This window comes from Limulus polyphemus, unplaced genomic scaffold, assembly GCF_000517525.1.
Source record: "Limulus polyphemus unplaced genomic scaffold, Limulus_polyphemus-2.1.2 Scaffold2217, whole genome shotgun sequence".
In the NCBI taxonomy this organism is placed as follows: domain Eukaryota; kingdom Metazoa; phylum Arthropoda; class Merostomata; order Xiphosura; family Limulidae; genus Limulus; species Limulus polyphemus.
This window is the reverse complement of record NW_013667827.1, coordinates 54,242-77,222: the sequence shown is the minus strand read 5'-3', so window position 1 is coordinate 77,222 and position 22,981 is coordinate 54,242. Positions and strand designations below refer to the sequence as shown.

Sequence of the window (22,981 nt, the reverse complement as noted above, 5' to 3'; positions counted from 1 at the left end):
TTAAAGAAAAATAAGTTTTCGTCTCATAGCCATATTAATATTTGACTGTTCAACATGACCAAGCTTATCTAAACATTTGTGGTTGTTGCTTAAAATCCATCAGGTTTTTGATCAGTGACTGACTATATTTCTTGTCTTGGATTCATGTAAGATGATAATGCTAAGGCCACAAACAAACAAGCAGTAAATAATAGTACTGCAAAATAGTTGTTATCAGTCACAGCTGTGGTGTTTTCTAGCTTTCCATAATCTTGCACATTTTAAGTGGATCCCAATTGGGCATTATGTTCAAAAAAGTTCCACATATAGGTCCATATTTGTTCAAGATTAGATTTACCTAAAATATCAACACTATCATGTAAGGAAAGTTACAAAAGTTAGCAGTACTCTTAATTTCTGACTCATTCATAAAAGTGAATATACATACATTGGTTTTTTACCGACCAGATTAATTTCTGTCAGACTCCCATGTTTAAGACATTTTATAGTATGATAGCTGTTAAAATATAGTTTCTCTAATTTTCAGACATGATAATCATTTTATAAACTAAAGTCCTTGTGACTGTATTAATTTTGATTGATATTTGTTTGCTTATTCAATAAAATATGTTGCCTCTGCTGAGTAGACAAATTGTATTTCTTTTAATTTCTATTTCAAGACAGTAAGCACATTCTATTTGGCTTTGAGATTGCTGGATATGGGGTTTATAGCATGATTTGTAGTTTTGTAAAACACTAAAATAGAGGTAGAGAATGAATGAATAATCCTAGGAAATTGTTTGTTAATACACAAATTATAAAGCACAATTATTTAATATTATTTCTTTACTGTTTAGCTATGAATTGTACTAATGAGATTCAAACAAAATATAAAATCATTACATATATTTTTATATTAGGAATGTCAACCATTTGTGCATTTCTTATCATGCATAATCTTTGGTTTTGAGATACCAATAAAAGATCTATGGCTTTGTATCACAAGAGTTGATTTCAAAACTTAATAAACAAAAAATACTTTTTAAACACTTCAAAAGATTAGCAGTTTTTCATTGAATAAGACACTGACCTGTACAATAGTTATTGTACTTTCTTTGAATTACTTGGCCCAGGAAGAATAAATATGTTGAGAAAATTAGAAGTTTTAATTTTGTTTTTTGTTGTTCTCAGTACTATCAACATTTATAATCTTTAATTCCATCTATAATCTTGTGATAACATTTTCATATTTAGAGAGGTTATATAAGATTAACCCTCTCGCTTTATGGTAGATGAAGATGTACGTGTTACAACTTTTTACAGAGTTGCGTTCAAATTTGAATAAAACTACTTTATTAGCAATGTTTATGAATAAACTTGGCATCAAAATGTAGTTAATAAATCAAGTTTCAATATTATATAACTTTTAAGTTCTTAATTTTATGAGAAACTATTTAAATAAATTCTCAGTCTACCCTAGTATGAGAATTGTTACATTTGTTCTCTAGGTCCTTTCTCTCTCTTCTCTAATTTATTTACCATCCATCTTTGAAGTATGAAATTGAATGTAAATTACTCATTATAATGTAGGTATTGTAATTTTTATAGCCTTCACTATTTTTTTTTTTACAGAGTTATAAACTAGAAAATCATACCCACTTGCCATGCCTACCTGTTACATCCTTTCTTGCACAAATTGCCAGTAATTCTTTCTGAGGTTTTCAGTTATATCATTTATAACCAATATAAAAACAAGGTTTTAATCTGTTAAATGACATATAATACTTCATTGTTTTCAGAACAGAGTATTGTCAATTTCATCTTCAGTTTGAAAGTTTATCTTGGTGTTCAGATTGAGCAGCTAAGGAAATTATTTTAAGCCCCTCTGGTCTTAGTTAGAAAGTCAGTTATATCATAATAGTTATAGAACATCGTTTCCTTTGTGTGTGATATTATTTTGTGTTCTTAGGTGCATCCTTTTGTTAAATAAAAGTTATTTGTGAAAAAGTAGTCTTAAATTTCATTGACAACTGACAGCGAAAAAAGAGGTCAAAAGTAAGTACATATTTTTGTCTTTTATGTATATCTTTTTATTTATTGTTATTAAAGACACTAAAATATAAAAATTAGAAACATATTAGGTTAGATTAGGTAAGATAATGAAAAAAATAATTCTTTGTGAGGTATGCTCGTGAGCAGCTTGTGTATTACGTCATTCAATATGGTAATGTGAGCTACACATTTGTGAGTTACCTTCAACTTGTGTGGCAGGATTATTAGTTAGATTTGGCTCATAGAACAATAAAATTAAGTATGAACAGGTGTAGACTATTATGAGCTTTGAGCTATTTAGGATAAACATTTGTAGTTTTCTTTTACAATCTACATTTATTCCAGATAGAATAAAAAGAGTAACTTAGGTTTATTTTGTATTTTCTTTTATGGTGATTATGAGGTTGGTCCAACTGGCTGAATCTGTATAGAGTTAGGGTAGAGAAAATAACAGATAAAATATAAAGTTTTACCAGAAAAAACGTTTGATATTTACTTAGGAGACTTGAGAGGTTATGTAAATGTAAATTGAAAATTTTCAGATGAAGAAAAATATTTTTTAAGTTTAATATGAATATCACTTTGCATTTAAAGTTGTCAATACTCTAACTCCTTATATTTACAGACAGATCTTTAGTAAAAATACTTAATTAAAAAACCAGATTTTTTATGTACAAAAGACTTGTAACGTATAATAAAAGCTTGCAAAATTTTGTGAAGATATACAATGCATATTAAACATTATAGTATGGAAACTGATGGTTACTTTTTAGTTACAAGGTCGGTCACAATTACCACCCCATTTGAAAAGAGTTAAGCATCAAAGTACTGACTTGTTTTTGTACTGTTCAGTATTGATGGAATCTACAGGTTGCATCATATTGTAAAGTAATTATATGCTGTTATAACATTCACTATCAAGAATTAACCCCCAGACAGGTTGATGAAATCACTCATTTTCTGTACAAAATATATAGGAGGACTTAGCAGTAATTAGTGGGAATAATTACAATATATTTGTTTACATTTTTTTAATAACTGGAGTTATCATTTTTTACTTCATTTAAATGATAACGTTGCAGTATGATAGGAAAAGGAATATCTTTCACATAACAAAATAAAGTGGGCTTAGATAATTTTGCTCTCAATTGTATCAAGTTTCTTTTTTTCACTGACAAGGCTGCTGTGTTCACATTAGGCATTATTGCATCAGTATCTGTTCAAATGGAAAAAGAAAATCGCTAATAAGAGATTTAAAAGATATATATATATTAAGGAATGTAAAATGGCTTTAAAAGCGTATTATATACATTAAATTTTCTGTTTAATATTTAACAAAAAGTCAACTTGCTTATAAGTTTGGTATGGAAAAAAGTTGTTTTAGTGTACAGTAGTGATCAAAAACACATGAAACTGCATGTGGTGTTTTTCAGTTCAAGACAGAAAATATTTGCAGTCTTATAGAATTAAAAACTTTATTTAATTGATTCTTAAAAAATATTATATGATATCTTCTCAAATTTGATACAAATGTTATGAAAATAAGATATTTTATTTCCAGAAGCTTCATAATCTGTAGAAAGTTATGAAGTTTCAAACTTTTTCATTCAGTATTCATTCAGCAATTAAACAAACCAAACAAATGGTGGTTTGAATTGATGAACCTGGGTGTTTTATTAGAGTTAAAACATAGAAATAAGGTCTCAGGTAACAAAGTAAGCATGAAATACTAAAAATAGCACAAATTAAAAAGTTAGCCATATATAATAAAATAGCACAGCATAGCATAATTTTTACTCGTATGATTTGAATTTAGTGTTGTTGCCTAATACTAACCTGTAGAGAAATCCTGCACCTGTCATTCTTTCATTAGTTTGAAAACTTTTTTTTTTTTAAAGAAAGCTCAAATAAATATTTACTAACTTAAGTAAATAACTTTAATGCTTTCAACAACTTTTTTTCTCACATTGTGTTTGGAATGATGGATGGTATAAAGTACTTTAAGATTAAGACAACTGTAATCAAAGTCTATTAGTTTTGAAATTAGAAATGTTCACAAGTTTTATAAAATTGTTTTTTCTGTTAGGAAGGTGAAGTTTTCCTGACTGTACCTCGAGATTTGATAATGAGTACTACAACAGCACAGAAATCAAAATTAGGTAAGATGTAACATTGTTAACATAATCATCCAGTTTTACTGTGAGGGGCTGGGTGTGGATGGTAGTTAATATGTTTGTACTGTGAATCCAGAGGGTCGTCATTCATATCCTATTGCCTTAAAAATGTACTCTGCACTTTGAGGTCAAAGGTTCACTATAAGAGTGATGATAGAATTATACTCTTTAGTCAGACGAGAATAACCCAAGAGGTGATGGTGGGTACTGTTAACTAGCTGCCTTTCCTCTAGCCTGTCAGTTGAAATTAGGAATGGCTGTGCATAGATAGTTCTTGTGTAGCATTGTATAAAAATCTGAAACAAAGAAACTCGCTATGAAACTAAACATTAATAAAATGGGGCCTAGTCTGAAAGAGTAGAGAAGAATAGGAATAGGCTTCAAATAGCATTATTTTATTTCTAGAAGGCTTACCATAACTGGAATTGGTAAAAGTTAACATTATATCCTCTATTATTTCATACTATATGCTTGTGAACTTCTTTGTTTGAGCTAGCAGCGTCAAACATAGCAAGTGAACTAGAGGTGGCCCAGGGTTTCATTATCTATGTGTAGATCTCCTACCAAGGGGGACTGAAATGTGCCTGGCAGTCAATACCACAATTCATTGGTAAAAGAGTAGCCCAAGAGTTGGTGGTGATGAATAGCTGCCTTCCCTCTAGTCTTTTACTGCTAAATTATGGAAGGCTAGTGCAGATAGCCCTCATGCAGCTTTGCACAAAATTCAAAACAAACCAAACCAATCAATTAAAAAGAAAAGTAGAGAGAAAGAGAGCTATTCAAATAAAACAAGGGGGAATGAGTTTCTATTTCTGTTGAGGCTTGAATTTTCGTTTATAATATGTATACTTTCTTTTATCATCAGTTTGTGATCATTACATCCAGAAGCTAGAATTTGAAAAGTTTTCTAAGGAAATGGTGTGCGATGGTATTTCGTTGTGAGAATATATAAGACAGTTAGGTAGAATATGATGTTTAAGTCTAGTTCTGTTAGAAACTCCCATGTGTTCTTAAGGAGCATATTTGTAACTGGTGAGAAGTCTTGCCTATATATTTATATAACACCCAAACATAAAATTCACTTATGAAACTGAAAATCAGAACAAATTTTCTTTCTTTGTCATTCAAGTTCAAAAACAAGACAACAAATTTAGCACCTTTGTTAACAAAAAGAAAACTTTGAATGTTTTCTGCCAAAATCATTCAAACTAAACTTAGTCTTAACTCTTCTTCACAGGGCCTACTCAGTCTGTTTGGATTACATCTCTATTGATAATGAAATAACTTTCCTTCAGAGCACCTTAAGAAAAAAATTGGTATTGTCAGAAACTTAATTTTTAGTAATATTTAGAGTAATGTTTCTGTGTGTGTGTTGGCTAAGGACTCTTCTACAGTAGTTGTCTGTGACTTGTTGATGATCAATTTTATAATAAACAAACAGCATGCACTCCACTTGTTTTCAAAATAATATTTATATTAAAAACAAGTTAAACGTATATATATATAATTCTTTACACTAAGGAGATCATAGTTGTATCTTAAACACCATACAGTTCTCTTCTTCTTGCCAAAAACCCACTTAGGCCAGTTCAATTGCTTTAGGATTCAGATGACAAGCCAACCTATTTTTTCTTTATTTTTATTGCAATGGTATCTGTATATAATTCACTTACCCTGTCGTGTGAGTTACCACAGTTGTATTCTGTATTTCCAATAATCGTCTGCTCTAATCGTCAAAGTCCACACAGTCATGTTCAATTAGCTTAAAACACCCTTTGACAAAACAAATGATTTTCCCTATCTCTTTCAAACTATTAATCTCACTCTAACATATCAACCGTTAGACCTTTCACTCCTATGATGGTTAAGTTTTTATTTTCTAACTTTTCTCTCACCAAATTTCTCTTTCCCATGACTTTAATTTTTACTCTTTCCATTTCTGCTTGTCTGGTTGCCATTATTTAAACGTCTGTCACTCAGGCCTTCTAGAAATATCTGTAGCCTCGATATCAATGGATTGCACACAATGTTTGATAGCCTTGACATCAATGAATTACAAGCACAAAAAAAAACAATTAATACTACTACTTACACTAAACAGTCTTTTACATCTGACAGGTATCCTTCAGCCTTACTAGAAAACTTAACATGTAACTTTCTCACAAAGAACAGAACTACACCAAATAATATCCAAATATGTTCTAAATTTCCTCTAACACTTGTTATTGCTTACCTTGGAAAACAAAATTTTATTGTTAAAACCCAACTCAACAAGCTACTCAGGTCCTACTACCAGATTAAACTCTGTATTCCTTTCAAATTGTCACTTTGTATCAGTAGCTTTTTTAGAACTAAAGATGATTTACCTTCACTGTTATGTTCAAAGGTTGTATATAAACATACATGTGGTAGCTGTAAAGCCACATACATAAACAAGACTTCTTACCATTTACAAATAAGCACCTTAGAACACATGGGAGTTTCTAACAGAAATGGACTTAAACTTCAAATTCCACCTAACTCTCTTGTATATTTTTACAACGAAATATCATTGCACCCCATATCCTTAGTAAACTTTTTAATTCTAACTTTTGGATGTAATGATCACAAACTGTTGATAAAAGAAAGTCTACATATTAGGAGCAAAAATCCAAGCCTCAATAAAAATTCAAACTCATTCTCCCTTTCTTTCTTCAAATAGCTCTCTCTCTCTTTTGAATTGAATGTTTTATAATTTTTCTAATACCATTCATTGTATTTTTATATAAGTAATTGTTCTAAAGATTGTTCAGTTTGTCATTTTGATAGATTTACTGAAAATGGAATATGTGTATTTCCCAAACATTCATTAAAGATGTTTACAATTGTTGCCGTTGCTCTACTATTCATTATTAGACTTTTTTTTCCATCAAATGTATCAACCACCAGTGGTGAGTTGAATTTCAAAGTTATCCTATGAACAAGCTGTTTAAAAAATGAAATAGAACATCGTCAGAGTCATGAAAATGAATGTACGTAGTGGGTTTTTTACCTTGTTTGGTACTGCCTACTCACCTATTTATGCTGAAGGTTGTGAACACGTTTTTAGTGGTTGAAATATTGATCTAGTAGGTTGTAGGCTAGTCGGTATTTATGTTATCTGATTAAAAACATATTTTTGAATTAATATAAGCTACTACAAAATATTAAAGTTACATGGTTTTATAGTTAAATTGTTCTTTTACCAAATGAATAACAGAGTTGAAACTAAAGTATAGTTTGGGAGTACTATTTATTCACTGAATACATTCATTGAATCACTTTAATTGACAGTGCCTTGTTTTTATAACCTGTGTTTAGTTTGCCTGAAAGAATAAAAGCAAAAAATAGAGACTGATTTTTGAGTATGGCCCTGTCTGACATTAATACAGTTGCATGGTGGTTTAAAAGGTTTTATGGGTTTTAGATCACAAATTCTTGTCTGCCACTTCATGACTTCTTGTATTTCTTTTTCTGTATGTCCATTACATTTCTTTCAGCATAACATCAGGCATTATGACAAGGACTGGTAGATGTGTTCTTTCATTTGACCATCTAATACTATACTAATATGTCAGTGAGGAGTAGACCTTCTTTAGATGTGTTCTTTCATTTGACCATCTAATACTATACTAATATGTCAGTGAGGAGTAGACCTTCTTTTTGACCATCTAATACTATACTAATATGTCAGTGAGGAGTAGACCTTCTTCATGGAAACACAATTAGATGTGTTCTTTCATTTGACCATCTAATACTATACTAATATGTCAGTGAGGAGTAGACCATCTTCATGGAAACACAAATAGATGTGTTCTTTCATTTGACTGTCTAATACTGTACTAATATATCATTGAGGAGTAGACCTTCTTTGTAGAAATGTAATTAGATGTGTTCTTGCATTTGACCATCTAATACTGTAATAATATGTCATTGAGAAGTAAACCTTCTTTGTGTAAATGCAGTTAGATGTGTTATTTCACCTATACTGATATCTCCTGATATAACCGAACTTCTATCAAAAGGTCATACTCTCAGTTTTAAATTGGGCTCATTAAATTAGTTGGTAATAACCCTTTGCAGTCATGAAATCCATTGGCAGTGAACCGGCAATTTCCAGTTGTGTAAAATAATGGTCATTAAGTGATACAGTTGTCATTCCACAATTTTCTCCAGACTGTCTGGTGTACAGACTCATTTTCTGACAGCATGTCCACTACCTTCTCTGTATGATCCTATATACTCTTAGATAACCTGGCATTTATTTTTGTTTGTCTAGCTTTCAGTATTTGAATATCTTTGACAGTCTCTACTTCTGACAAAAAACTTCACCCCCCATCACCGAGTAACATTGTTATACAGTTATGATGTAAATAGAAACACTGTGTAAAATGACAGTAGTCATCCAGTTATCAAATCATGACAAATATAAAGTACCGATAATAAATAATTTATCAATATTTCAAATTGAATTCAGGCTTAATTTTCAGATTGTATGTAGATTATATATTGCGATACCCAAAGACTTTTATGTAACATGAATATATTTCAGTTATTTAATTACTGTAAAAAATATTTAAGGTTGAAAAAAAATTAATATTTACTGTTTTAACATCAAATGTTTAGTGTTTGAGTGTTGTATTTGTTGTAAAAATTATTAACATTTAAAGATGTCATTTCAGGTTGACTATGTTGAATTGTAATGTTGTATATGTACATAAAAGTAATTTCTTTTCTTTAAATTAAATGCATGCAGAAAGAGTAGGGTAAATTTGATACTTTAGCAGTGTCAGATACATATTTGATTATATTTATCCACTCATCTTTCAGAGATTTTGCAGTGCTTAGATATTTATAGGGTAGTTCCTCATAATTTTTAATCTTAATAAAACACCAAATAACATATGTAACTCACAGATTATTTACAAAAAAGTTGTATATACATTTAAACATTTCTTAGTAATGTTTCTTCCAGGTGTGAACCTACATGTAACAACAATTAAAGTTTACTATTATACATTCTACTATCAAGTAGATAATGGTTTTGTAATTTGGTAATAAATAAAAGAAATTCTGATTGTAATTATAATTTTTCAATTAGGGTGAAGAGTTCCTAGTCTAAGCATTATTATGAACTGGTATTTCACTACCATATATAGGCTGTTTTATCAGGTTATTTAACATTACTCACATATTTTTAGGTCCACTGTTAGAGAAAGATGCTATCCTTCAAGAAATGCCAAATGTTGTCTTAGCTTTACACTTATTGCTTGAGTATTTTGATCCTGAATCTTTCTGGCAGCCATATCTTTGTATCCTTTTTCAAATTCTGTTTATTTAAATTTTATCCAATACTGATAAGTTTCATTTTGAGAATACCTATGTAGTGAAATATGTATTATTAAGCATTTTTCACAAATAGTTACAATGTGTATTGTGTTTTCATCCATATTACATGTAAAAAAACTTATTTCATGTGAAGAACCCCTAGTAATTTAATGTCTATTCTTATTTACATGAGCGTTACAATTCTGAACTGGATGTGTACTTGCTGCTTTTTGTAACTGCATGACTAGCTCTTTTGTCCTACTATATTTCTTTTATAAAAGACTATGGTATTCATAAACAGATACCAGTTCATTTGTTGTTTGTGTGAAAACCTAGCTAAAAGATTTTTCAAAACATACAATAGTTTTAGACCTTCCTATTAGGAAATGGAATATAATTCAAGTTTTTATGCAAATTAGCAAAATAACTACACAAATGTCTTTATGCAGGAACTTCTTTATGACATTTTTTTTGTGAATCAAAGTGTATGAATTGAAACTTTTGTTGTATATATTTACAAGAAATTAAAGTCAGCAGGAAAAGTTATGTTTATTATTGAGGATTAGAAAGTGTACAAACTAATCTTGTAAAGGAAAACTAATCTTATATCAATTTTAAGCAGGTCTATACCAATAAAATATGTTTATAGTAAATTTGTCTAGGATTTAAATGAAGAAAAGCAAACATTTTGGAATCACTTGAAATTCTTACGTATACTTACAGATTTAACTTTGGTGTTAATAAAAAATTGTTTCACCAGTTTATGAAAATAATTGATAGAAGAACCAAGGTCAGAGTTTAGTGTAGTCTTTGATGTATTTTAGTTGATTAATAATGAAATTACTTTATCTGTAGCTGCATTTTGACTACATGAAAGACAAAACTTTGTACAGCAATACATGCATGTGTATTAACTATGGAAACTAATTATAATTACTTCTGATTCTTTGACTGATTCTGAAAAATTCTTGAGGTGGGACACTTGCTAAAAATTGAATATTTTAAGTATTGAAAATAGTATTATGTATGTTAGTCTTAATGAACATTTTTAATATTGGGGGAAAGACTTCTTTAATGATTCCTTAACAATGCTACAGCAATTCTCCCAGCTGAATATAATACATCTTTGTACTTCACTTGTGAAGAACTGGAAGAATTACAAGGCTCACCAGCACTAGGTTTATATCAGGAATTCACTTTTTTACTGCTAAGAGTGATTAAATAAATACTTTCTGATAATTTTTGTTACATTTTCTGACAGATGAGTTTCTAATTTATGAAACAAAATTTATTTAGTTATTTGAATACATATCAAAGGGTATATAACATACAAAAGTATTTCGTTGTAGTGAGTGATCAATGACAATATTCAGTCAGATGGCAATCATAAATCCAATAAAAGATTGATGGCAAAGCTATTGTAATATGCAGTATAAATTTACCTGAAGGTGGACGTAGGCAAAGTCTGAAAGCTTTGCAATTAATATTTCAAAGAAATGAGTGCCCATCGTTGTTGTTAGTTTTTGATTTTTCAATTTGAAATTAAAATGGAGAGTTGTAAATATCTTGATATACCAGTACATTCTAGGCTACTGTTATTACTTTTAAAATATAAAGTAGTGGTATACTTAATATTTTATATCCTTGAGTCTAATTTTTGCTAAACTTATACTAAATGATGTTTGATATAATTGACTGTAGGCCAGAAAAAGTTCTACATTATTTTTGAAAACATTAAATATTTTACATTTCAGCTGCATTTTTATGAATGTGTGTACATATGTATAATTTCTGTGATAAGAGGTTGTAGTTTAAATTTACTGTTTAATACATAAAACAAGTTTGTGTTTCTTGATGTTTTATTACCAACTTGGACTTTATATTTTTTGTACACTAAAATTATTAACATGTTTTTTCTATTATGAACTTTTAAATGCTAGTTTAATTGTCTCCTTTTATGGATATGAGATGTTAAGATACTCTTGTTGAATTTCTAGGGTAACTTTGCATTGTATGTATATTTATTATTGTAAATTTTTCATAAATTTATTGAATTAATTCCACATTTAGAATGACAATCAGAACTTGAGATCTCCTTAATTGATCTGAGGTACTAGTCTCTATAAAATTTCAGAGATTGCTGTTTTGATCTTGTTTTTATTTTTTTAATCTGTGATATTAATGAATCTTCTGTTATGTTGTAGATCTTTCCAGGAAAGCTAACTGTACATGATGTATATTATTTTCTTTATCTTCCAAAGACTCTATAGAATTAATTCCATATCTCACTGATGCCAATCTTCAGATTTCAGTTTTTTATAGTTGTAGAGATTAATGTAACATTAATCTTCAGCACAAAATGGAAAGATTTCTTTGGCAGACATCTTCAAGTTATGATGGAGTGTGATTGAAATTAGTCTTATTTAAGTCCATATGATAGCTTGTAGTGTTTGATAGCCTAACAATGATATTATCTTAGGAATGATATCATAAACAGACAATACAGTATTGTTATATCTGTTCCATGAGAAGTACTCATGACACTAGTATTCTATCTAATACAACTGTTGATCCTTTAAGACATAACTTGGTACATCTTCTCAATGCATCAGTGCTCGGTTGCGAGTTGTCATAACTTCAAGTTTATATTTTTTTGTCTTTTGTATTAGATAATAATTATTATATTTTCAACTACCCTCAGCAACATTTGAGGAAGAACATTTCAAGCATTCCAATATGCATGTGAAACTTTATCAGCTGCATTGTATTCATTCCTCAGTGGCCTCTTTATCTAATACATTTTAAAAACCAATATCAAATTTTGAATAAGGTTGACTGTGGTACAGCCTATAATACAAACATTTCTTTTGTTTTGTCTAAGGTGATGATTTACCAGGAATTTAGATGTTGATTACAGTCAGATCACTTACTTTAAAGTTGTATGTGCACAGGTCGTTTCCTTTACTGCTCAAATAACACTCCTAAAAATCGTTTTTTAGCTTAAATAATGTAAAGATAAGATATGTCTTTCATAATTATTTGATTGCTTTTAAAATTGTCTTTGACACTCCATAAACTTTTTGTATAGAGGAGACTGTGAAGACCTCCCGAAACATTGCCAGACAGTATGCTCATTTCTATAAAACGTTTCAAGTGGGTATTTTTTTTAAATGAAAGTTTAGTTGGAGTGTATTATGTGGATAGATTTAATGAACTTAGAAATTTTTTACATAATGATAAAATATTTAATGTTATTAATAATTGTCTGGGTAACAGCTGTTATTCTGCAGGTTATTGAATTCAGCTATTTATTTTTTTGACTGACTGTTCACATGAATATATAAAAAATCATTTCTTTAGTTGTAGATAAAAAAAAATTAATTTCATTTTCTGTGGATTTTGTATATCACACTTTGCTGAAATATCATACTGGATTAAACATGTACTTATAGTAAGAACTACCTTTACTATTTAATAGAAACCATACTTAACCAGTTTTATAAAACTTCTACACATATTTATAAAGTAATTAGTTTTTGTCTAATTACAATAAATATGCCTGTAAAATATAATGCATATTTTTCTACATTAAACAGTGTGTTTATACAGTAATCATAATAAGTGTTTCTACCATAAAGAGAGAAAGATAATACTTACAATTAATATCCTTTGTATGTATGTATTTACATATGTGTGTGTACGTATTGAGCCATCTGTAATTGTCACATTGAGGCTTGTTCAGTAGTAGGAACATATTGTTTGTGAATTTGGAAAGGCATTAAAATAACTTAAAATAATTATAAATAATTTGTTGTGTTTTTGCACACTGTAATAATCAGTGAAATGTACCATTTTTAGAGGTCTTGAATACTCAGGTGTGGTATCATCTTATCAGCTTGACTTTAATCTTAGAGCAAAAATTACCAAAGGCATAAAGAAAAATAATAGATTATTAAAAAAACTTAACTCAAATGTCCTAGTACTGTATTTTCATCCAATGTATTGTTTGAGATTTGATAAATAAAAATTTTTCACTTTTTTGGAACTTTTTATATAATTAATAAACATCAGTTCTTAATTTTCAAGTAGAAATCAAGCAAACTTTAGGAATAAAAAGTCATAGAAAGGGGGGCAAGTATGATATTTTAGAAACAAAAATAATACATTACAATATAATTTAAATAATCATTGTGAGATTGAAAATTAATTTTTATATTGAACAAATGTTTACTAACAAAACCACGACGTATAAAAGGAGTGAGTAAAATTCCAAAAGAAAAGAGAGAGAGAGAGAGAATAAATAACTTGGAAATCTAGAAAAAATTGCTAAATAAGATACTTGAAAAAACAGTTTTGAAACTGATTGTAAATCCGTAATATAAAAGAAAATTAATGCAATATAAAATATTCTCTGACTAAAACTTTTATGGTAAAAGAGTAGTAAAACTCAAGTAGGTATTCTAATTTACTATAATTTTTGAAAATATGCGAGGTATTTATAGAAATGTTATTAGAATCAAGATTACAATTTCTGTTTTGATTATGTATAAGCATTTTGGAAAATATTTCTTGCCTACATTTGTGAGGAAAATAATGTAAATGTGTAGAATCTTTGAGTATATAAAACAACTGTTGCTGTTTAGAGTATGAAGCTGGTAAAATTGACAGAGATTTATATATGGTAATTCTAGATGAATAAAATCAAATAATTTTCTGTTTAAAATTCCAACGAATCTTCCAAATTTGGTATTTTTTAGGATAAATATATTATTATTATATTGTTCTCCAAATGTTTGTTGAATTGGATTATTACTCTGAATATGTTCAGTCAACTGGAGTATTGTGGCAAACTGTATTTAACACTGTAGTTTGGTTAAAAAGGAAAGCTTTTTATGCTGATTATAAAATGAGGTAAAATATTAACAATAATATAACTTTGCATGTATTTAATGGGATAAAAATAATAGATAATGTATGTTTTTATAATAGTATGAAATTTATCAAATGACATTGCTTTTTTGTTAATTATTGTACAAAGACAAAACTAAGTAGGTAAGTGTTCAAAATGCTTGCAACTTACTCTCTTAATTTTGCTAAAATAAAGACTAAGCAAGAAAATAGCTCAGTCTAGCTAGTTAAAAAAGGATAAAGATGTTAGTAACAATACATTGGAAAATGATGTCCTCTGTTATTTCCCCCTTCTCATATATATAACTGTTTAATTTTTTATTTTTTATTAGTATTTCAGTGAAGTAATTCATCCTTTTGCTTATGTTTAAATTTTGAAATAGATTGAATACAGTAAATAAGCTTATAATCTTGTTTTTACTATCTTTACTAATAGTTATGGATATATATATATATATTTTGTATTTTCAGTCTAATCCTGCAGCAAAAAGTTTACTGCTAAAAGACTTCTTCACATATGACTTTTACAGGTAAGTTAGTCATGAATTGTTTGCTTTAAGGTGTTGAAGTATGGGTAGTGCTGTCATAATTAATGCAAGTTACATTTGTGTAACTAAATAGTGTGTTTTTCAAGAATTTTTTTCTGCTACATAATAGTAGATTTTTTTTTTCGTTTCACAAATTTTTTTTTAATATTAATGACACATTTTCAAATTATCATCTTAAAAAGTTACCAGAATTTGTTGAGTAAAATTAATGTTTTGTTTTTAATAATTATTTGAAATAAACTTTATAATAAAATTCATTGAAAGTTAAGAATCACATCTTGAAAGATTATATTGCATTTATTGGTATGTATTTAAACTTGTTGAGAGCTTTAACTAATTCCTATTGACTGTAGATGAACTTATGTCTTAATTTTCTGATTTAAATCATGGAATAATGTTAACTGCAATTTTTTTGTTTTCTTGTGTGTTTATATATTTCTATGAAGTGTGGAATTTTAGAGTTTATGTAGTCTTGTACCCTTAGCTGATTTTCCTCCTAATGTTTGTGGATTATTTTTTCATGAAAATTGTTCTTTCACTTTTAATCATGGGCAGGAGAAGAGGAACTTCTATTTCTGAGTAATCATGCTTTCCTCCTGAACACCGATCATGCATTTCAGTACAGTTTAACTGCAACAGACTTGCGTAACATCTTATGAACTAAATTTCATTTTGAAGCATAGAACTTAAGCATTAAGGCGTCTGAAATATTCAGGTGTTACAAACAATTTTATCAATACAACTGTGTTTTGTATTAACCCTTCTATTGTGGGCTGGGTAGAATTTGTGTAATTTCTATATCCTTCTGAATAATCATCAAACATTTTTTAAATAAAACTATATCTAATCTGTTATTTTATCAATATCAACTCTATATGGTGTTGATCTATTTGACTGACCTCACAACCATCATAAAAATTAGGAAATAAAATCTAAATTACCTTTTTTGTTCTAGAATAACTGCAAATTGTAATAGGAAACCACAAATGTTTATTCTAAATAGCTTAAATCTCTAAACAGTATAAATCTATTTATATTTAATAATTTTTGTTTTATTGACCTTTGAATTTGTCAAAATGTTAATCAGCAATTGGCCAGCATTTACTAGTGAACCCGACTTGTGCTGACAACTACATGGATAGCAGGTTTAAAATTAATGCAAATGGTCTGTCAACCTTTCATCTCTATATTTTGGAAGCCACCTTTATTAACACACATAAACCTGTCCTTTGCTTCCAAAAAGAATTCCTATACATTCCTATATCATGTGCTACTCAAAGTATTGGAAGCAATTTAAGATGAATGAGTAGTATTTATCTTACTTTATCTTTTGTATAAAACTAAACTGACCTTCTTTTACAAATTATATACAGCTGTTTTAAAAGACCCAGAATAAGCCCTCTACGTAACCTGAGAGCTTTGCTGGCATCATTCTCAAGGCCAAATCAGATTTCACAATAGGAATTTTTGCTTGTTAAAATTTTTTACAAAGCAATTATTTCAATAAAATAAACACACATGGAAACCTATTAAGCTATTTTATTATTATTTACCATGGTATAGAAACAGTACCAAACATTTGGTAACTTACATTATTTCGAGGCACTAGCATCATACAGTTTCAAGACATATGAAGTGAAAATTTTAAAAATTTACAATCACATAAGGAAGAAAGGGTGCTCCACAGCAAATACATTGTGAGAGAGAAAATAATATAAGCTTTCAGATGATATATTTATTATTTTATTAGCATCAGAAACTTGGAAGTTGTAAAAGAAAACATGTAAAGAGTTGAATTTTACATTTTTAACCACCAACTTCAACATCTTCATTCTTTTCAAGCTGTTTGATAACTAACATACTGATCCTACATTAGTAAAAGTATCATCTTATGCAAAAACATTATCTACTCATGCTGGTAATCAAAGGGTTGAATATTCATGAAGTACTTCCTTGGAAGAAATGTCAACTGCACCTGCTTTTCAGTTTGGTTACTGAAAAATTAATTGTTTTGTTCAGATAATTTTGTAACTCTAAATTTCCTTGGAAGTATTAAGATTTCTAGGACCTGTTGTTGAAGTATGCTCAGAAGATTTATTAAGAATGTTGAATCAGTTTGAGATAAAAATAACACTTATCAACTAAGGCAATTTGATCTTGTTAGTATGTTTATTTAAATTCTACTCTGACATAAAACAAGTTTGGAAATGTTTCAAACTACAAATGAGTTAAAAAGTTTGATTTTAATAAATTTTCTTGACTTTATAGATGGGCAGTATCAACGGTAATGACAAGGCAAAATTCTGTTCCGACACCAGATGGGGCTTCAAGAATCCAAGCACTCATTCCTTTGTGGGACATGTGTAATCATGTAAATGGAATAGTGAGTACTTTTATAAATTTGGTTAAAGTCCTTGGACAATGAAACCCAGCATAATAATTTTTGTTATATTATAGGTGAGTGTAACAGACCAACTACAACATAAGGTGTGAAAGTATAGCAGAAAACAAAAAAAAACAACATAAAATTACAAAAGAGCATTGTTTCATCCATTAACCCTCGTCTACCCAGAGAGTTCTTACAGATATCTCCTTTTCTTTTCTCACAATGAAAATAAATTCTTAATCAAATTGTATAGAACTTGGTACAAACTTTTTAGAAAAATTTCTAAAATTTTATTTTGCATTATTATTTTTTTTTAGTTGTGAAATTTTATTGTGAAAAACAATGAAATATTTCCTTTCTTTTGAGATTATTTTTATTGATCAATTTTATATATTCAATCAGATATTATTTGATATTCTTCAGTATATTTATTTTGATACTTTTTTTGCTAATTGAAGTAGTCAACTTACCAATATAAATCACACAAACATGTTGTGACAGACAGTTTTACAGATGCACAGTAATTTCATCTTTCATCATAGTTGAAACACCTTGATCTTTGTTAGACATGATAATGTGACATTTACCAATCAATATTTTGGTCAAGATCAATTTTTATCTAATAATTATAGCTCATTTTCAATAGATACTAAGTTATTTTATTTGTTTGTGTTGTTTGAACACAAGAGCTTTAATATTCAATGAAAAAAGGATTAATGTAATGTGAATAACTTGCCATTGCAAGTCTTTGCTTACCATACTCACTAAACCTTGGTATCCTTGTCTGATTTTTTATCATAGTAAAATATTCCCGTAGTTTTCAAACAGGCAAATGTAACATGAAACTTTATCTTGAATGAAACTAATGTTATCAAAAACTATGAAAAGAAACTGCAGGATTACATAGCACTCCCTTCTGACGATTATTGGCTTAGCCTCTATCATTTTCAAAACTGAAACCAAAGTTCTGAAGACCTCTCCATGTAATGCAATAAGTGAGTTCAAACAATAAATTTGAAGAAAATGTAAAAAAAATAAAAATTTCGAGGTAACTGAAAATATTGAGATCTGATTGGAGAAATAAGTGACAACATCCATTAGTTTAGAAAGAGTTGAAAGGTTATTAATATTTTTAATTTATGTTAAACTTGAAATTTTAATAGAGTGTTTCACTAGAGAAGAATTTGAAGTTACCCTACTAGTTTTGAATTGTTAATGCTGGGGACTGAGTTATTGCAATTATATAGTTACAACATTTACTATAAGCATAAACAGATAATGGCTTGTTTATTTCTTAACTCTTTCACTATGGGCTCGGTCCCAACGACTGACCTCGTAACCATGTTGTGCTTGTTATAGTTTTCATGCTATAACTTTTAATACAGTAAGTGTATCTTCACGAAATTTCAGGTTATCAGCAAACATTACAAGGCTTTCATATACAAAATATCAGATTTTTGTATAATATTTTAAGATGTTTTAAGTAATGATTTGCTCATGCATTTTTTCTTTTTGAATGTTGACTATCCATCATGCAAAGTAATTTTGATTTTAAGATTAATAATGCTTTAATATATCAGAAAATTTTCAAATTTCACATGCAAAATCTTTATAACCTTCAGATAATTATCAAACATTTAAAAAAAAAACTTTATATTTTATCTGTTATTTTCACCATTGTATATCTGTACATGGTATGTTGAAAGTAGCATTGGTTCAAATTAGATGTTTGTGATGTCCAAATTCAAATAAAGTTTCTTACGAAATAAGACCTCAAATTACTGATATTGACAAACTAGAATATATAATAAGAACCTTCTATCTTTTCTGTTTGCTGAGATATTACTACATTTACTGAATCAAACACAGTGGCCCTTGCCCACCTATTTCCATTTTTAGAAACACATGCTTACACACACCTACTTCTATCTATGATGTGTGAATAACCAATTGAAGGCTCAGAATGCTCACCCCCCCTAGTGACTTTCTCATCCTCTTTTAAGTATTTGGGCAGCAAACTCGTTCATTTTTTGGAAATACTTGTTTATGTACACGTAGTTCTGTGTATGAAGTGTGAATAACCAATCAAAAGCTCAGAATGTCCCCCTAGAGACTTTCTCAGCCTCTTTTAACTATTTGGGCTGCAAACTCGTTCATTTTTTGCTAGATTTCAAGTGGTAAGGTAAGACTTTAGTGAGCTTTTAATTTCATACTTTTTTAGACCCAAATACAGCTTGGTTACTAAGCTCGGTAAATTATAGTGGAATTCTTTCGTATTGATATAGTAACTTATGGTTCTTGGGTATTTCAAAATGTATATATAAAACCAAAAAAAATTATTTCGTTTCACATCTTCCATGTGCGAAATTTGATAAGGCTTAGCAACTTATGGCAAGTAGCAAACAAGTACAAAGTTTGTAACTAGAAGAGATAATAGTGTGCTATACTTCTTTATTTACTGTTTTGTGTTTTAAGAAAAATAAGTTTAAGAACTTATTTATAAATAGTAATAATTTATATACATGTTTAATGTATTATAACTGAAATATGACTGTATTTTACAAAATACTAGTCCACTAAAATGCAGCCGAGAGAGGTCACTTTGTAAAGGCCAGTTTTATATTCTTGGATGCAGTAATATGAGTGCACATACACTATGTCTTTGCAACTGCTGTAATGTTAGCCAAGCATGGCTGAAAGGTCAATATAATAAAATATGAATATATATATATATAAATGTATAATGTTGTGAGATTTAAGCTATTTAGACTAAACATTTGTGTTTTCATGTTGTAATTTTTAGTCATTCTTGAACAAAAAAGCATAACTTATATTTATTTCCTAATTTTTTATTGTGGTTATGAGGTCAGTCAAATTGACCGAACCCATGTGTCGATCCGATAGTGAAAATAACAGATAAAAAATAAAGTTTTTTTGAAAAAAACATTTGATAATTATCTGGAGGTTATAAGGATTTTGTCATGTGAAATTTGAAAATTTTCTGATGCATAAAAATATTTTTAATCATAAAATCAAAATTACTTTGCATGTTGGATAATCAACATTTGAAATCAGCACTGGATAAAGAAGCAATGGCCATACAGAGTCAGCCTGATACCATGATCGAAAAACAACTTGAAAGTTTGGTTGACACAAAAAAAGTCCTCTTATCTGCACTTCACATTAACCTGGGCTTAATGAAGCAGTTTGTAGAGGCCTTAGACAAAGATGGCGACTGTGTCAAGTATCTATGTGGGGAATTTTCAGCTCTTTCAGAAGTGAAACTTAAAGAAGAGATTTTTATTGGGCCTCGGATTAGGAAACTGACTTTGGATGAACAGTTCGAAAGGACAATGCAGAAAGTTCAAAAAGAAGTGTGGATTGCCTTTAAAGATGTTATTGAACATTTTTTTAGGAAACAACAAAGACCCAAATTATGAAAATATTGTCAGTAACATGCTTGATAAATTCAAAGAGTTGGGTTGTAATGTGAGCTTGAAAGTTCATTTCTTACACTCACGTATTGACTATTTCCCTGAAAATCTTGGTACCGTCGGTGAAGAACAAAGGGAAAGGTTTCATCAAGACATCAGGGAAATGGAGAGGAGGTATCAGGGAAGGTGGAACATCAGCATGATTGCTGATTATTGCTGGTCATTGGAACAAGATGTTCCAGATGCAATATATAAAAGAAAGACCACAACACGTAGTTTTCAGACTAAAAGACCTAGATTTCACAAAAAAATCAGGATGAATGAGGATGAATATTTAAGTATTTTTGTTAACAAACATAATAATAAAAGATGTTCACTGTGGTAAAGGAAATAATAATTTGATCTAAGTAAGAGTTTTTTTTTTCTTCCTGATTTGTAAAAAATTTGTACATGATAGAAAAACATGAATATTATTTTTGAAATTTGCGTAGCTGAATTATAGAAAATCCATTATTAAAACCAAAAGAACTTTTATGAAGTTTAAATTCACAAGCCTGTGTTATTAAATGTAAGTTGTTCTTGATTAAGAATACTTTTAATAAAAATATTGTTACTGAGTATAACCTGACACTATTTTGAAAAGTCTGGGCCTAGATCACTGATAAATTGTTGTCAGTTTATGCAGGTTTTTTTTCTACAGTCTATATTTAGAAGTGATGACTACTGCAATTCACAAAATAAAGTATCAAAAGAGATATGTTACCGAATATCAATAAAGTTGGAATTTTGCAGTCAACATTTAAAAAAAAATTAAATTTAAGATAAAAAGAAGTATTTTAAATGTTTGTTCAAAATGGTGCAACTTGGTTAATTATTTACATTATGAGAAGGAAAGAGATCAAGGTATATCAGTGGTCCTGAAAGAGTTAACCAATATTTCTGGTGCTTTGACGAAGCTTTCATATTTTTGTCAGTACACAAGATGGTTAATTATGGTTTAAACTTAATGGAGATGTAAGATCTACATGGTTAAAGCTTAAGTTTTAAATATACAGAAAGATCACCTGGAATGCTTCAGTGATATTACCTGAAAGATGAGTAGAATTTATTATTATTATTATTATTATTAGGTATCTACAGACTTCAATATTGAGAAGAATCAACTGGAATGCTTTGCCATGAAAAATGTAAATGTAGGAGAACAGGTAAATCATATTTTCAATTTGTTGTATTAGAATAGATCTTGTTTAGTAACAGATTTTATCAAATATAGTTATTATAATTTTTGGTTTTGGAAAATTAATTTTAAAATCAATTTATCTAAAATTGTTGAAGATGTATGTAGAAAAAGAATGTTTTTGAGAAATGTATGCTATAGGCTTGCTTGTGTTGTCACTTTCACAAATATGTACTCAACTGTGGTTTCAGTGTCAAGGATTTTATTAAAAGTTTTCACTTTTAGAATAAAATATTCAATCAGTGATGTTCATTGGTTTCATTAAAATTTGGATCAAGTTGCCTTTTATTTACTAAGTATGTAGGCATTTTATTTTTAGAATTAATGACATAGTTTAAAGGAAAAGAAATTAATTTGGAATGATAAAACAACTTGAAATAAAAGTCAGAGAACTGAAAGTAATTTTCTTATTTTTAAGGGACAGGAAAATAAAAAACTGTAAAAGTACAAAAATTCAAATTTTATTCATAGGTTTAAAATTTGTGGTTTACTTGTTAATTTGGTCATTTCAAATGCTGTAGTACAAATGATTTATCTCTCACACATATACACTAATAGTGGTATTGTTACAATGTACTTTTTAAAGTAAGTGCAATGAATTTGAAATTATTTTGTATTTAGTTTCAAGTAATGTGTTTATTTAATATGTATTTGTGGTTACTGTTCATATTATGGGTGTCCAAATAGTTTTCACAAAATTAATCAAATGGAAGATGTATACATGCTGTTGCTATACCTTGATATTGCTGACACTATTGTTTGTTAGAATAATAAGGGACTTACAATAAATTTTGCTTTTTAATTACTTTAACATTATACATAAGAAATAAACAAATCAAATATACAAATATAGCATGAAAAAATGAAATGAGAGGCACAAGTGAAATAGTTCAAATAGGTTTAAATTCGGTGAAGAC

The 22,981-nt window shown here is 28.8% G+C and overlaps 1 protein-coding gene across 1 annotated transcript in view; it reads left to right on the top strand.

The window, feature by feature from the left end:
• LOC106466307 (histone-lysine N-methyltransferase setd3-like) overlaps nucleotides 1-22,062 on the top strand; it is a 32,229-nt gene extending 10,167 nt beyond the window's left edge. The window contains exons 5-11 of the mRNA XM_013926577.2: nucleotides 4,118-4,190; nucleotides 9,425-9,535; nucleotides 10,649-10,729; nucleotides 12,640-12,704; nucleotides 14,931-14,989; nucleotides 17,276-17,390; nucleotides 21,958-22,062. Coding sequence (XP_013782031.1) covers nucleotides 4,118-4,190; nucleotides 9,425-9,535; nucleotides 10,649-10,729; nucleotides 12,640-12,704; nucleotides 14,931-14,989; nucleotides 17,276-17,390; nucleotides 21,958-22,062 — 609 coding nt within the window. The remainder of the gene's footprint in view (nucleotides 1-4,117; nucleotides 4,191-9,424; nucleotides 9,536-10,648; nucleotides 10,730-12,639; nucleotides 12,705-14,930; nucleotides 14,990-17,275; nucleotides 17,391-21,957) is intronic.
• Nucleotides 22,063-22,981: the final 919 nt, after the last annotated feature.